Consider the following 17,106-nt stretch of genomic DNA (forward strand, 5'->3'; position numbering starts at 1 on the left):
ACAAATGTTTGATATGAATTTTTAATCTAAAAAGCTAGACATATTTACATTATCCCCAAAAGACAGTTTAATAGCAAGTGTTCCATCCTGACGTAAGCCAGGTGTCCAGTTTGACATCAACTTCCTGTCTGTGAGCACTTCCTGTCTGTCTGTGTGTACTTACTGTATCCTGTGTTGAAGGAAGTTGACATTTTCCTCCATGGCTCCCCTGGCTCCACGCATACGCTCCTCGAAAGCCTGTCTTGCTGCATCTTTGAGTGTGATGATGTTGTCCGTGTGACGACGATGCTCTACCTGCATCAGTAGCAACATCACCATTGATCCATCCATTGGTACAGAATTGTTTCTTACGAAAGTACATTAAAAATTGAAGAAAATAAAGAAATTTACAATTTGAAAGGCTGTTGAATTATAACACAACATAGTCTACAGTTCAAAAATGCATTCATTATGTTCTAGAGAACAAAAGTCAAATAAGAAATGTACAATCAAAATAACTACTGTAACACTCTAAGCGTGAATCTATGTGATGTGTTGTTAAAAGAATAAGCAAGATATGTTTTTAAACCTGCTGTCAACAGTATTTCAGTTTTGTCATGATTATTATGGGAGGAAAGCGTAAAGTGATTCAGGTCTTCACCATGTTTACCATTTCAGTGAAAATGCTGACAAACGTGTTGGCAATTTGGGGATTCAAACCCAAGAGCATCAGATTCTGGCACAACTAAGGGAAGTAACTATGAGTGAGTGAGTGAGTGAGTTGGGTTTAACGCCGCTTTTAACAGTATTCCAGTCATATCGCGGCGTGTCAGCTTAATGTGGGAGGAAAGCCCGAAGTGATGCAGGTCTCAGACGTTTACCACTTCGGTGAAACCCACGAGCACGAGTATGGTGCTGACAAACCTAGAAACATAATCGGGGCGAACCTGGATTCGAACCCACAATCATAGGTTTCTGGCGTGTCCATGGGAGGCAACTCTGCACAGCGAATCGCGACTGGGCCACCCGTGCCCCCGGAAGTAACTATGTACAGCAAGTGTCAAAAGAAAAGCAACTACCTTCCACAAGTCGTCTGGTCATAAACAAATCAATCTTAAATGTTTCATGAACATATCATAAAGTAAAACAAGATTATTTCTAATTTAATGGGTTCTCAAGAAACCAAGGAAATGAATTAGCATGGGTAATGGTAAGAAATATCAACTGTAATAAATTAATATATATAGATAATAGTATGTTCCAAAACAAGGTCTAAAACGCCATTATGAATATGTACATCTTTTCTTAAGATGAGTAACTATGTCATGAGGTCAGTGCGAACATATATTTCAAGATGAAAGGATAGTTTGGGTTTTAAACCATTGACATATCTATACAAAACAGCATCTTAAATCTGCTTTAAGAAAAACAAGCTGCCTAAACCGAATGAAAGTATTATTCAGAAACTAAACAGATCTACATCGTCAACACTTCACTTGTCTGTATCCACTACGTTCCTCCATCATCCAGGAATACACATGGCCGCGCTGCAGAGAATGCCAGGTCTGGTTTAAAGAGGGGGAAACCAGCGAGTGGTGACACTGATACACACTCAGACAACATCAGCAATATGTCTCGTACTACACAATCCTTGCAGCCTCTAATTTACATATTGCTTCAATATCAGGCAACGGTGGGGTTTGGACCAATGTCATGTACAGAGTCATGGTCATTTAAGTGAGTGAGTGAGTGAGTGAGTGAGTGAGTGAGTGAGTGAGTGAGTGAGTGAGTGAGTGAGTGAGTGAGTGAGTGAGTGAGTGAGTGAGTGAGTGAGTGAGTGAGTGAGTGAGTGAGTGAGTGAGTGAGTGAGTGAGTGAGTGAGTGAGTGAGTGAGTGAGTGAGTGAGTGAGTGAGTGAGTGAGTGAGTGAGTGAGTGAGTGAGTGAGTGAGTGAGTGAGTGAGTGAGTGAGTGAGTGAGTGAGTGAGTGAGTGAGTGAGTGAGTGAGTGAGTGAGTGAGTGAGTGAGTGAGTGAGTGAGTGAGTGAGTGAGTGAGTGAGTGAGTGAGTGAGTGAGTGAGTGAGTGAGTGAGTGAGTGAGTGAGTGAGTGAGTGAGTGAGTGAGTGAGTGAGTGAGTGAGTGAGTGAGTGAGTGAGTGAGTGAGTGAGTGAGTGAGTGAGTGAGGTTTTACGCTGCTTTTAGCAATATTCCAACCAAATCAAACCCGGGTCTTTGGCGTGACGAGCAAACGCTTTAACCACAAGGCTACCCTACCGTCCCTCATGGTCACTTAAACTCCGTGTGTTATACACGTGTTAATTTCATTAGCTGACTTAAAAAAGACATGTCACGATTACACCACATATCGGCTGTCTGTATTCACAAGTGATGGAGAAATGTGGTACATACAAACTGTTAAAGTATCAATATCTGAAACATGAATTATCTCTAATCTAACTACAGACACAGTACAAGTTCTAAACTGTAGTACGTGTAAGCTATGGTGTGAGTGACTATATATTTGAGCTGGACTTGCCAATGGCCGGACTTGAGTACGTAGTTTAGGTGACGGTGTTGGGTCATCCTACAGTAACATGCATGACACGCATTATTGAAAAAAACATTTCAACGTAGAATAGGATAAAAAAACAAAACAATTCTGACAATCGGTCCAATTGTAGTTCTAGATAGATCAATGCTTAAATGTAGCTGGAATATAATATTGGGTCATCATCTGTTGAGACTACCTAGGTACAAATCACAAACCACAGGAAAATCAGAACACATTTTATCATACCTCCATGTCAGAATGATGAGATCTGATTGATCCACGTAATCTTGATAAAATACTTTATCATACCTCCATGTCAGAATGATGAGATCTGATTGATCCCTGTAATCTTGATAAAATACTTTATCATACCTCCATGTCAGAATGATGAGATCTGATTGATCCATGTAATCTTGATAAAATATTTTATCATACCTCCATGTCAGAATGATGAGATCTAAATGATCCACGTAATCTTGATAAAATACTTTATCATACCTCCATGTCAGAATGATGAGATCTGATTGATCCACGTAATCTTGATAAAATATTTTATCATACCTCCTTGTCAGAATGATGAGATCAGATAAGTCCATGTGATCTTGATAAAATACTTGATCATACCTCCATGTCAGAATGATGAGATCTGATTGATCCACGTAATCTTGATAAAATACTTTATCATACATCCATGTCAGACTGATGAGATCTGATTGATCCACATAATCTTGATAAAATATTGTGTAACCCACCTTGGAGGGTAATAAATCCCTTATACCCTGCCATGAGCAAGTCAGGCTGCACATGGATTTCTGAGAGACAGAATAAATCCCTTATATCCCGCTTCAAAGCAAAAAGCCGCATGCTTTTTCCAAGTCATTGAAAGTCACGTGACATAGAGCAAGCTAACCTCAGCTCAATCGAACATCTGTTTCCTATCAATTTTGAATTTGTTTGAATTATTTTACAATGGCATATTAAAACATGTCGGTAAGATACATTTGTCATAGCAGTAACACTCGGGGAACATGGGTGTTCAAGCCGGAGATGAGTGGTATAAAACCATGACTTTAATAAAGATTATATAAATAGTTTTCAGCTAACCTAATATGACACCGTATATGGCAACTAAAGACACCATAACTAATAATGTACCCCTTGTGATTGTGCTACAACTTATAATGAAGAAGCCTGCAATCTTATAAACTATACTGATATATAAATACTGTGACATGGTCAAACTGATAATAATTATGATGAAAAGGACATCATGCATTGGTCAAGACAATTTAAGGGGTCAAACATCACTCAACTAGTCAGAGTTTCAATAGTTCAGCCATGAACCTTTGACCGACCACTGCCAGCCAGACTGATGCTTGTATGATTGGAGACAAAAAGAAACTTTTAAACATTCTTTCCCTTTCAAACTGCTGTTCATGTCTCATATGGAATGAAAACCAGTCATTTCACCATGACAAGGAAAAACACTAAATGTGTTGGTTAGAGTGAGTGAGTGAGTATCGTTTTACGCTGCTTTTAGCTATATTCCAGCAATATAATGGCGGGGGACACCAGAAATGGGCTTCACACACTGTACCCATGTCGGGAATCGAACCCCGGTCTTCGGCGTGACGAGCGAACGCTTTAACCACCCGGCTACCTGACCGCCCCTGTGTTGGTTTGAATTTAAATTTACTATTGTTAAAGATATAATTCAAGAAAAGAAAAATGTTTCGGATGGAATACTGGGGTCGATTGTAAACGCCAGTACACTTAAAAAAAGAGGAGTTTGAGTTAGGAGCTTGAGTGAAATCACAATTTGATGATCAAAGCATGACAAGACCAGTGACACCAGAAACCATATATCCCACCCCATACAAGCTGTTACTACTCTCAAGACAATAGCTACGAACACCTATCCTTGGCAAGGGTCGGACGGTGATGTTGTCGAGGGTCATGACGTTGGCGGCTCGGATGATGTCCGTCTGGTAGTTGTGCTCTCGATCTATTGGGTTCCCCTGAAACATACGACCTCAACTTGTTAAATATTTCTTTCATTATCATCTGGGGGTCTAAGCACAGTGTCACAGAATGGGAAGATTCAAAAGCGAGGGAAGATATAATGAGTTCTTTTGTATTTGTACATGTAAACTCAGCACTGAATTGACTCACATGTAAACTGAGGACCACTAACATGTAAACTGAGAACAAGTCTGACTCACATGTAAACTGAGCACTGATCTGACTCACATGTAAACGAAGCACTGGTCCGACTCACATGTAAACTAAGCACTAGTTTTACATGTAAACTGAGCAGTGGTCTGACTCACATGTAAACTCAACAATGGTCTGCCTCACATGTAAACTAAGCACTGGTCTTACTTACATGTAAACTGAGCAGTGGTCTGACTCACATGTAAACTAAACAATGGTCTGACTCACATGTAAATTGAGCACTGATCGGACTCACATGTAAACTGAGAACTACTAACATGTAAACTGAGAACAAGTCAGACACACATGTAAACTGAGAACAAGTCAGACTCACGTGTAAACTGAGCCCCAGCCTGACTCACATGTAAACTGAGCCCCAGTCAGACTCACATGTAAACTAAGCACTGATCAGACTCACATGTAAACTGAGCCCCAGTCTGACTCACATGTAAACTAAGCACTGGTCTTACTTACATGTAAACTGAGCAGTGGTCTGACTCACATGTAAACTAAACAATGGTCTGACTCACATGTAAATTGAGCACTGATCGGACTCACATGTAAACTGAGAACTACTAACATGTAAACTGAGAACAAGTCAGACACACATGTAAACTGAGAACAAGTCAGACTCACGTGTAAACTGAGCCCCAGCCTGACTCACATGTAAACTGAGCCCCAGTCAGACTCACATGTAAACTAAGCACTGATCAGACTCACATGTAAACTGAGCCCCAGTCTGACTCACATGTACACTAAGCACTGGTCTTACTTACATGTAAACTGAGCAGTGGTCTGACTCACATGTAAACTAAACAATGGTCTGACTCACATGTAAATTGAGCACTGATCGGACTCACATGTAAACTGAGAACTACTGACATGTAAACTGAGCCCCAGTCAGACTAATATGTAAACTGAGAACAAGTCTGACTCACATGTAAACTGAGCACCTGCAACCACGTCATCTTCTCGAGGACCGCAGTGACTGTGTCCAGCTCCTTGAGATTGTTCTCGGCGGCGTTGAGCATCCGTAGATGGAGACAGCTGGTGATTGGTACTATACTCACCTGGCGGGAGATTGCAATATATTCCTTGCTTAATTCACAAGAGATTTTGCCACAACTGGTAATTATTTTCTGCCAGTACATATGGCCAGCATTTAAAAAAGTACATACACATACCATGGCTTATTCATTCTCATACTATGAAGGATGATGAGATATCATAGTGGTTAAAGCATTAGCTCTGTCCGTTAACAATACATCGAACATTTTTACTTTCTGAAATTTACAGCAAGCTTCTTTCTGGAATCAAGTGAAACCATGGCTGTAATGAAGACATCAGAAACAGTGAAACTGGGTTGTTTTTTATTTGTTGTTTAATGCCACACTTAGCAATATTCAAGCTACATGACGGCGGTCTGTAAATAATCAAATCTGGATCAGACAATCCAGTGACTGACATCATGAGCATCGATCTGAGCAATTGGGATACGATGATATGCATCAACCAAGTCAGCAAGCCTGACCACCTGATCCCGTTAGTCACCTCTTACGACAAGCATAGGCACCTTTTACGGCAAGTAAGGGTTGCTGAATCCATAGTTCAGTACATATCATCTTCCAATCTCATTAAAATCAGATCTTAGTTCTCGCTATCGCTAAACAAAGATCTGAGGACATCCATTACGGGTCACGTCAGAATGACCTTTCATCCGACCAAACAAAGCGTCTCTTACCAGATCATGAAAGTGACGGTCAGAATGTGTTGTCTAATCATGCAACCTCGAAAACATTAACATGGTGTATTCCGAACGACAGTTACATCTGTCAAAATTATCGTCTATCTCCCGCTTCCATGGGACAAACATTTGAACGGAGGAGGCGTTGCACAGTACGTGGCAAGCACTGCCATACAATCTCAGCCATATATTAGACATTCCGGAATGTTCATTTGTTCAGTTTTCAAAATTTTAATCGAGAACTTTGTCAACAAACTTTTCAAGCCTAGTCTGAAATTGCCGCCAGGTTGAAACAAGTGCCGTAAAGCTCAAGAAAGCTGCTTTCTAATTGGCTGATGTCAACTTCTTGTTTGTCATTTCAGTGGTCGGTCAAAGTTCGTGAAAGGTCATTCCGACGTGATTCCGTAATGGGATATCCTCAGATCTTTACTTATCGGCAGAAAGAACTCAGATCTGATTTTAATGAGATTGTATCATCTCCATATTTACCAACTGATTTCTCTGAACGTTGAGCTCCTCCAGCTTGGGTAAAGACGAGAGTCCCTCCAGACTCCCCAGCTACAAGATGAGCAGAGATGAGGATGTATTTGGTTACAGGACACTGTACTTTAGGACTGAGACTTAGGATCCAAGTTACGCACTTTAATACTGCTAAGGTGGATGTTATAAACAAGGAGATGTTGTTAAAAATTCATATACTGTATTTGAGGTATAAGCACTCTGCTCCAATAAGCACCCCTTGACCAATTTTCAGACTTTCTGAATGTAATCTTTATAAGCACCCCTACAAAGACTAAAAATGTACATGACAGTCCAAATTTTATTGTATATTTATTTCTCGCCTGTTGGAGATACCACTTTTCTTAATAAGCTGGTATTTCATAGTGTTTAGTACCAAAGCGCGTGCCTGTGTACTAGTTTCACTAACAAATATTGAAAACTCTCAACATCCCTGGGCTTTTTCAATGACATTGCGTGTACAGATTACAGATCACAGAAAGGAGCTTATGCACACTTGATCTTGTTGCTAGGCTGGCGTCACATGGCATTGTTTCGCCATGTATCTTGCAACAAAATTTCACAAATTATGTCATAGGGTATTGAGACATGTTTGTAAACTTTGTGGCCCCATTCCACAAAGCAATCGTAGAGCAACAACGGTCGTAAGTCTGGGTCAAAGTATGGGAGTTATAACCTTAGCACTACAATTGCTACGTGGAATGGGTCCTCACACCACAAAGTTTACGAACATGTCACAATCAATTCTAAAGGTAGGCCATTGAATGGTATTAAATAAATACATGTCAACTTGTAACTTATTTGAAGTATTATTCTGTTAAACTCAAATGGTTTATGAGGTGGATCACGTAGATGTCTGTCTATTTACACACGAAAGTGAAATTTTTAGAAGTTATAAATATAATACTGAACTTGCTCCTGTGTAATACCAATTTTATGAAACTTGTGAATAGTTCTTGTATCCGACACACAGACTCACAGAAGCGAACTATTCATAAGTTTAGTATTCTACATATTATAGAATGATATTAAATTATAATACAGGAATAGCAGCACACACACACACACACACACACACACACACACACACACACACACACACACACACACACACACACACACACACAACACAACACAACACAACACAACACAACACACACACACACACACAAAAACAAACACACACACACACACACAAAAAAAAACACACACACACACAAAACACACACAAAACACACACACAAAAAACACACACAAAAAACACACACAAAAAAAACACACACACACAGTGCCCAAGGTGTTTATAACGGCAATTATGGTAGTACACACTTTACTACAGGCTGGCGTTTAGGACATCTGTGGTAACTTACTTTATTACTGCTGAGGTTTAGGATCCGTAGGTTGATGAGACTTGGCATGCTGGAAATGTCTCGAATTTCATTCATACTCAAATTGAGTTCAACGAGAGACGAACTGGTTGTCAGACCATCGATGTGACGCAATGCATTGTGGGCCACATTAAGGCTGAACAGATGATGTAATACCTCAATGCCCTGAAAGCTGAATAAATACACATGCTTGACAATCTGACATCATGTTTAGCAGCTGAAGACTGTATGATGCAATTTGTTCATATGATTTATATCATTGTCAATACTTCACCCCGTGAATACATACCTCCACGATGTGGAGGAGTAGTTATATGTGTCTGTCATTAGTCAGTTAAAACAATAAAGCTGTTTAAAACTCTCAGACATCCTATTTCATGCTTGAACTTCGTGTGAACCACGGCCTGATATTGAAGCCGGTGGCAACATGCGCTATGAGACATATTGCCATTTGTGTGATTTAAGGGGAGCATTGTAGGCCTGTGACGAGTCCAAATTTACAACCCGGGTACCCGCCCCCTATTACCCTATCCTACCCGGGTACCCACTGTAGGTCTCAGGAGATGTCTCAAAATATCCGATAGAGAACTTTTTTAGCATAACCCTGGCCAAACGTATTTAGATACATGCATTAAACAATCCGGTCATGCATACACTGAAGTTGAATTAACTTATATCTTTATTAAACCATATGAAAAGTCAGAAGGAATGGGTGCATAGTCAGAAAGAAAAGCGAACATTAGTGACTTGTAGTGTAACCATGGAGTTCCAGATAATTTTAGTCACTAGACAATATATCACGTGATTAACCACAGCTCCGGGTAGTCCTGTTGGTACCCGGGTCCTACTCAGTGACTACTACTGGGTACGCGAGTTACCCATCCCAGCCCTAGAGCATTGGTCAAAACACTTGCTGGTTTCCCTCTTGCGAGTTAGTGAGTGTGTGTGTGTGTGTGTGTGTGTGTGTGTGTGTGTGTGTGTGTGTGTGTGTGTGTGTGTGTGTGTGTGTGTGTGTGAGTGAGTGAGTGAGTGAGTGAGTGAGTGAGTGAGTGAGTGAGTGAGTGAGTGAGTGAGTGAGTGAGCGAGTTTGGTTTTACACCGCTTTTAGCAATATTCCAGCAATATCACGGCGGGGGACACCAGAAATGGGCTTCACACATTGTACCCATGTCGGGATTCGAACCCGGGTCTTCGGCGTGACAAGCGAACGCTTTAACCACTAGGCTACCCGACCGCCCCCCCTCCTCTTGCTGGACCTGGATACACGAAGCAGCCGTTTGTCTTCACAGGTAAAGGAGAAATGTAGTGTTCACAAACGCGTGAAGTATTGACGAGGCTCTCAAGAAGAATCGGCTTGACTAGAGATAACTAAATAGTGTAAGTATTGGAAAGAAAATAGCTCAGGGCAGACACTTCATCAATAATACAAATAGCAGAACAAAATGAAATAATTTCTACTCAAATTCAACTTACTGGGCACTGAGTTGCTACATGTGATCAAACACACAAGAAACACTTGCTCAGAGGCTTTGTACACAACATGTGTTTGTCATGAGTGATCAATGGCCAAGTTCATTTGCACCCTACGAGTAAACACTTTGGGCTGGTTGACCTTGATTGTACCAAATGTTGGGGGTATTGGAAATACAGGGGGCAGTGTTTCTATGGTTACGGTGGGCAAGGTTTCCCTCATTATGACATCTTCCCGAAACCAGGGAGTTAACTGACTATAAAAGTCCAGTTTCCAACCTTGCCAAACTAGACTGGAATTTCTGGGCTCAATCTTAGCGCCACCAGTAACCAGTAACAAGTTGTGTCCCTTCTATGTCCTTCCTATTGACCAATCAGATTGCACCTCTCATATCACTTGCATTTGCGTCAAATAAAATGGTGTCGCCCAGTGACGACTGTCTAATCCATAATCAACATCTATATATTGTTATAAAACGGGTCTTACTTTGCAGAGTGCATCAAATCCTGTGAGCACCCTTGAGTATAAACTTGAAAAGATTTGGAAAACATCAGTCTATGCTAAGTTGACGGTACACATGTTTTGCAAATCCTGCAATCAACTGAAATCTGTTTACAAAACGGCAGTTTACAAACCAGATGTCGATTTCATTACGCAATTCTGATAGGACTATATATTTATTTCAGCCAAAATATAAATTTCAGTCCAGCTGGGCAAGGGTGGAAAGTGGACTTTTACAGTGAGTTATCTCCCTTGCCTCGGGAAGATGTCATTATGATTGTGGACACTTACAATCACCCATCCCATAGTTATAGAGCAGATGAACCACTTTTGCTATAGTCTACCACAGCTACATCACTTCTACCAGTGAAACTGTGTACCACATCCACACAACAACACTCCAATGTCAAGCCAGACATTCAAAGGGAGATAACTGTGTACAACCAAAAGTTCTCATTTCAGAAATGATGCAACCAAACGTACAACAGGTATGCATGCAACCATGGAACTGCATGGCAATAAAATCTGTGAGACACATTATCATTGTCATTAAATCAAAAGGTTTATATTCCTCAAAAAAATATGAAATTAACTCCAAATCACTGATAGTTTTCAATTTCTTATTTTGGTCATACAATGTTGTCATAAAATGTTGTCATACAATGTTGTCATAAAATGGTGTTATACAGTGTTGTCATACATTGTTGTCATACAATGTTGTCATACAGTGTTGTCATACCATTATGCCATATAGTGTGGTCATACAATGTTGTCATACAAAGTTGTCATACAGTGTTCTCATACAATGTAGTCATACAGTGTTGTCTTACAGTGTTGTCATACAGTGCCGACATACAATGTGGTCAAACAGTGTGGTCATGCAATGTTGTCATACAGTGTGGTCATACAATGTTGTCATAAAGTGTTGTCATACAATGTTGTCATACAATGTGGTCATACAATGTGGTCATACAATGTTATCATACTGTGTGGTCATACAATGTTGTCATACAATGTGGTCATACAATGTTGTCATACAATGTGGTCACACAGTGTGGTCATACAATGTTGTCATACAATGTTGTCTACAGTGTGGTCATACAGAATGGTCATACAATGTTGTCATACAGTATTGTCTTAAAATGTTGACACAAAGAGTGATCTTACATTGATTTTATACAGTGTGGTCATACAGTGTGGTCATACAATGTTGTCATACAATGTGGTCATACAATGTGGTCATACAATGTTGTCACAAAGAGTGGTCATACATTGTTGCATAATAACCGTGTCATACAGTGTGGTCATATAATGGTATCATACAATGTGGTCATACAATGTTGTCATACAGTGTTGTTATACAGTTTTGTCATACAATGTTGTCATACAGTGTTGTCATAAAATGTTGCCATACAGTGTTGTCATACAGTGTGGTCATACAATCTTGTCATACAATGTTGTCATACAATGTTGTCATACAGTGTGGTCATACAATGTTGTCATAAAATGTTGTCATAAAATGTTGTCATACAATGTTGTCATAAAATGTTGTCATACAGTGTTGTCATACAATGTTGTCATACAATGGTGTTATACAGTGTTGTTTTACAGTGTTGCCATACAGTGCAGACATACAATGTGGTCAAACAGTGTGGTCATGCAAAGTTGTCATACAGTGTGGTCATACAATGTTGTCATAAAGTGTTGTCATACAATGTTGTCATACAATGTGGTCATACAATGTGGTCATACAATGTTGTCATACAGTGTGGTCATACAATGTTGTCATACAGTGTGGTCATACAATGTTGTCATACAATGTGGTCACACAGTGTGGTCATACAATGTTGTCATACAGTGTGGTCATAAAATGTTGTCATACAGTGTGGTCATACAATGTTGTCATACAATGGTGTTATACAGTGTTGTCATACAATGTTGTCATACAGTATTGTCATACCATGATGCCATATAGTGTAGTCATACAATGTTGTCATACAGTGTTCTCATACAAAGTTGTCATACAGTGTTTTCATACAATGTAGTCATACAGTATTGTCTTACAGTGTTGTCATACAGTGCGGTCATACAATGTGGTCATACAATGTGGTCATGCAATGTTGTCATACAGTGTGGTCATACAATATTGTCATAAAGTGTTGTCATACAATGTTGTCATACAATGTGGTCATAGAATGTTGTCATACAATGTTGTTATACAATGTGGTCATACAGTGTGGTCATACAATGTTGTCATACAATGGTGTCATACAGTGTGGTCATACAGTGTTGTCATACAATGTTGTCATACAGTTTTGTCATACCATGATGCCATATACTGTGGTCATACAATGCTGTCATACAGTGTTCTCATACAATGGTGTCATACAGTGTGGTCACACAGTGTGGTCATACAGTATGTTGTCATACAGTATTGTCTTACAATGTTGTCTTACAATGTGGTCATACAATGTGGTCATACAATGTTGTCATACAGTGCTGCTATACAGTCTGGTCATACAAAGTTGTCATACAGTGTTTTCATACAATGTTGTCATACAGTATTGTCTTACAATGTTGTCTTACAGTGTTGTCATGCAGTGCAGTCATACAATGTGGTCATACAATGTTGTCATACAATGTTGTTATACAATGTGGTCATGCAATGTTGTCATACAGTGTGGTCATACAATGTTGTCATACAGTGTTGTCATACAGTGTGGTCATACAGTGTGGTCATACAATGTTGTCATGCAATATTGTCGTACTTGTCATACAGTATGGTCATACAATGTTGTCATACATTGTGGTCATACAATGTGGTCATACAATGTTGTCATACAGAGTGTTCATACAGTGTTGTCATACGATGTTGTCATACCGTGTGTCATACTGTGTGGTCATACAATGTTGTCTCAGTAACCAAGGCAATCCACAAAACAAGACATTAAATTGGTAAATGGATTCATAACAAGTAACATCTTTCCTTATCATCATGGTTCAAATGTTAAGTCCGTGACAAGTATACTTCAAGAAGGACTAGTGACATTTCCTTGAGGAAATCATAGATCTGGCAACGCCTGAGCAGATAATTGGTGAAGACTTGTGAAAACATAAATAGATTTTACACTCTGTTCAGTGGTAAACAAACCCCTCCCAACAAAGGCCACCTACCTCTTGAGTTTGTTGAGCGAGGCGTCCAACTCTCTGAGGTTACGGAAGGAGAGGAGGCTATCAGGAGGAAGGAAGACCAGCTCGTTGAGGCTCACATCCAGACGCAGGATGCGCTCCGGTGAGTCAAGGACAGACGGTTGCCTCAGCATGTAGCCTTCTCTGAAATTAAGAATGAGTACTTAGAAACTGTTGATATAAATTTCCCTCATGGTAAACTGGGTCAGTGTTTAAATTCTTCACACTTCAGTTCATAATTTTTGCATAAGTCCACTGTTACCGTATTCGATGTAATAAGCATCCTGGGCGCTCTCAAAATGAGAAATAGGAGGCTCTTATTAGAATATTATTTGGGGGAAAATAAAACAGAGTTGAAAGCTGACAGCCTGATATGTTTATATACGACAAATATATTTTTCCAGAATTTAATTGCACATAACACACTAGTGCGTTTTATACGCGAATAAATAAGTCTTGTGTACATTGATCAATCGGAAGGAGTGCTAATTGGGATTGTTCACTAGCCAGTATATTAGCAAATATCGCCATGGGCGCTTATTACATCGAAAATGGTAATAAATATGACATTTCACACATACCGTAACTGAATTCCAGTAATCTCTTTTGAAACGATCGGCAAGGGAGTGAGTGAGTTGGGTTCAGAGCATAATGTACAACAGCAGCATGTATTTTTCATTATCTATTTCTTTTACTTCCCATTATTTAGCACAAGAACATGGATGAATAAATGAGGAAAAGGAATGGTTAAATGCTGCTGGAAAAGTATTTCAGTTATATCTCTCTGTATCAGTTATATGCCATCAGAAAGCCCAAAGAGAAACAGATTCTATGTATTAGTGACTGTTGGTCTGTCAGTACAGCACATGAGTAGATCACAGTGTGAAATGTATCTTAGTGGGATGCTTTGGGTAACAAGTTGTCATGGGATGATACACAGATGCATCGGTGGATCGCAATGATTTACTTCTCGAATCAAGTATCGATCACAATAACACACAAAGTAAAAGGTATCGATTCTAACCTTAAATGTATTTTTTGATAAATGTTACACCAAACACTAATTACTAGTTATTAAAAACGTAAATATTTTTATCCACTGCGCATAATACTTGACACTGTCAACTGTAAATTGTTAGTGTGTCAGGTATTTGGCCATCCTGTCTATGTAAAAGATGGCTTACACACCACAGAATAAAGCACATGCAAGTATCGTGATACGTATCGGATTATGAGCAAGGTATCATGATACGTATCTGATCGAACATTTGATGTACAGTCCCAGTCCTAGTAACGAAGCATGAGAGTTATGTCCCTTAGGTCATGGAAGCGGGAGAATATAATGAAGCATGGTCCACGCTACTATGTCTGCAATCGTTTATCGTCCAGTGTGACACTGCGCATTGGCTGCTTAAAACATTACAGTACCATACCCCTGCGTGTGGGTTTCGCGTGTATTACTTATATAAAAACATCTAATGTTGGCTCCTCCCACAACTGACAATCTGTAGTACAACTCACATAAAGTTTGAGGCAGTGATAAAGCAAATGTGACCACTTCTTTCAGAAAGAACCAGAACATACTGTTTTGCTGGTTGTTTTTTTTATGGTTAAGCATAGTGAGACTTGCTAATTGGAGAATTGACTTAAAAACAAGTACTGCTTTCTGCTGGTTTATCAGTATATTGATCACAGACTTAAGTATACCATATTCTACGTAATAAACGCCCAGGGTGCTCTCAAAATTAGAAATAGGCAGCTCTTATTAGAATATTATTTTGGTGAAAAAAACAGTGTTAAAAGATAAATTTTGTGGTTTATGCTGACAGCCTGAAATGTTTAAGTAAGACAGATATATTTTTCCAGAATTTAATTGCCCATAATTAAGGGTGCATAGGTCTTCTGTACATTGATCAATTCAAAGGGGTGCTAATTGGGATTGTTCACTAGCCAATATATTAGCAAATATCACCGTGGGCGCTTATTAGAGCGGGGCGCTTATTACGTCAAATACAGTACATGATATACCAAGCTGAAACCAAACATGTGTACATCTTTGCTGAAACATATTGATACCACTGTGAAGAGTTACCTTTCCTTGCCCCACTCAAAGCTGTAGACGAGTGACTTCACTTGACACATCTTTAAGTCAAGTTGGTACAGTGTGCGACTAGTTGATGCTTTCCATCCATCTGGGAGTGTTGTCAGCCGTGAGATGCGGCGTTCCACAAACTCAGGTGTTAAATACGTCCCCATTATTCTCGGAGGAATCTGACAGGTCTCTTCACTAATGTTGCCGTAGCTCCTTACATTCTCCTCGAATAAACAATGTCACTTGGGAGAGCGTGTATCCTCCATCTTGAACATCTGAAACATAGTTGTAGAACCTATATACAGTGATCCCTCGCTACAACGCCACCTTTGGGATCCAAATAATTGATGAGTGTTATAGATGATCAGTGGTTTAATGAAGGTCGAATCATAGGTGGTAGATGACCAACAAAACAGTATACATGCTCTGCTACCTAACACGATCTATGTTTCACATTTCAGAGTTTAAAAAAGATTTTAGAAGTTGTTTATGATTCATAATGTAAAAAAATGATTTATCCAGTAATTATACATGCGCTTTAAAAAACACATCGTATCCCTTCAGCGAATTCAGGCGAATAAACAGGTATAACAAACTTGGTCAATAAAAGTATTAAATTTGACATAAAACATTACTAGACATGATGATTTACCATTCAAATTGTATTTCCTGCTCTCCAAGGCATTGTTTTATACGCAGAGATTAAGATTACCATGTGTATTTTGTTGTAAACTAAGCCGGAAATAACAATCAGCTGTGCACGTTTCCTCCCAATATACCCGTGATTCAGTTATAAAGAACCCAATGATACATTGTATTTCCACAAAAGGCCATAAAATACTATTTATCAGATTTTCATCTGAAACTTATATAATTTTACAGTCTGTAACTATAGATGGAGAAAAACACTTCATGTCTTTCCTTCTTTACTTGATGAAAACACCACATAGACCGACATAACCAAACATTCGGTGGGGACAGGTAACTTGGGTACCCGGGTCGGGTGGGTACTGAGTAGGACCCGGGAACCAACAGGACTACCCGGACCCGTGGTTAGTCACGTGATATATTGTTTAATAGCAAAATTATCTAGAACTCCATGGTTACACTACACGTCACTAATGTTCGCTTTTCTTTCTGACTATCCACACATTCCTTCTGACTTTATGCGTTTGAATAAAGATAAAACTTCAGTCAACTTCTGTGTATGCATGACCAGATTGTTTTATACGTGTATCTAAATACATTTTGCCAGGGCTACGGTCAAACTATTCCCAATACAGCAGGTACCTGGGTAGGATGGGGTAATAGGGGGATGGGTACAAACTTGTCTCTGGACATCACTTTCATTGGTATGCAGCTATCACTTTGTTTACCTAAACTTCCTTGAGTGAAAGAATTGCTACTAGTCTCCACCTCTTGACTTGCAGCCTAAGTTACAGGGTTATGGCTGTATATTC

General features: G+C 39.5%; 1 protein-coding gene across 2 annotated transcripts in view; it reads right to left on the reverse strand.

Moving 5' to 3' along the window:
* The window catches only part of LOC139479967 (protein phosphatase 1 regulatory subunit 7-like), a 30,053-nt gene that overhangs the window by 11,969 nt on the left and 978 nt on the right, over positions 1-17,106 (reverse strand). For both annotated transcript variants that reach the window (XM_071262919.1, XM_071262918.1), the window contains exons 2-8: positions 15,647-15,921; positions 13,540-13,698; positions 8,376-8,565; positions 6,976-7,044; positions 5,681-5,812; positions 4,442-4,546; positions 164-294 (exon numbers count right to left, since the gene is read on the reverse strand). In XM_071262919.1, coding sequence (XP_071119020.1) covers positions 164-294; positions 4,442-4,546; positions 5,681-5,812; positions 6,976-7,044; positions 8,376-8,565; positions 13,540-13,698; positions 15,647-15,810 — 950 coding nt within the window. In that variant the 5' untranslated portion in view covers positions 15,811-15,921. The remainder of the gene's footprint in view (positions 1-163; positions 295-4,441; positions 4,547-5,680; positions 5,813-6,975; positions 7,045-8,375; positions 8,566-13,539; positions 13,699-15,646; positions 15,922-17,106) is intronic.

This window comes from Haliotis cracherodii, unplaced genomic scaffold, assembly GCF_022045235.1.
Source record: "Haliotis cracherodii isolate W230 unplaced genomic scaffold, xgHalCrac1.p SCAF_4, whole genome shotgun sequence".
NCBI classification, from domain to species: domain Eukaryota; kingdom Metazoa; phylum Mollusca; class Gastropoda; order Lepetellida; family Haliotidae; genus Haliotis; species Haliotis cracherodii.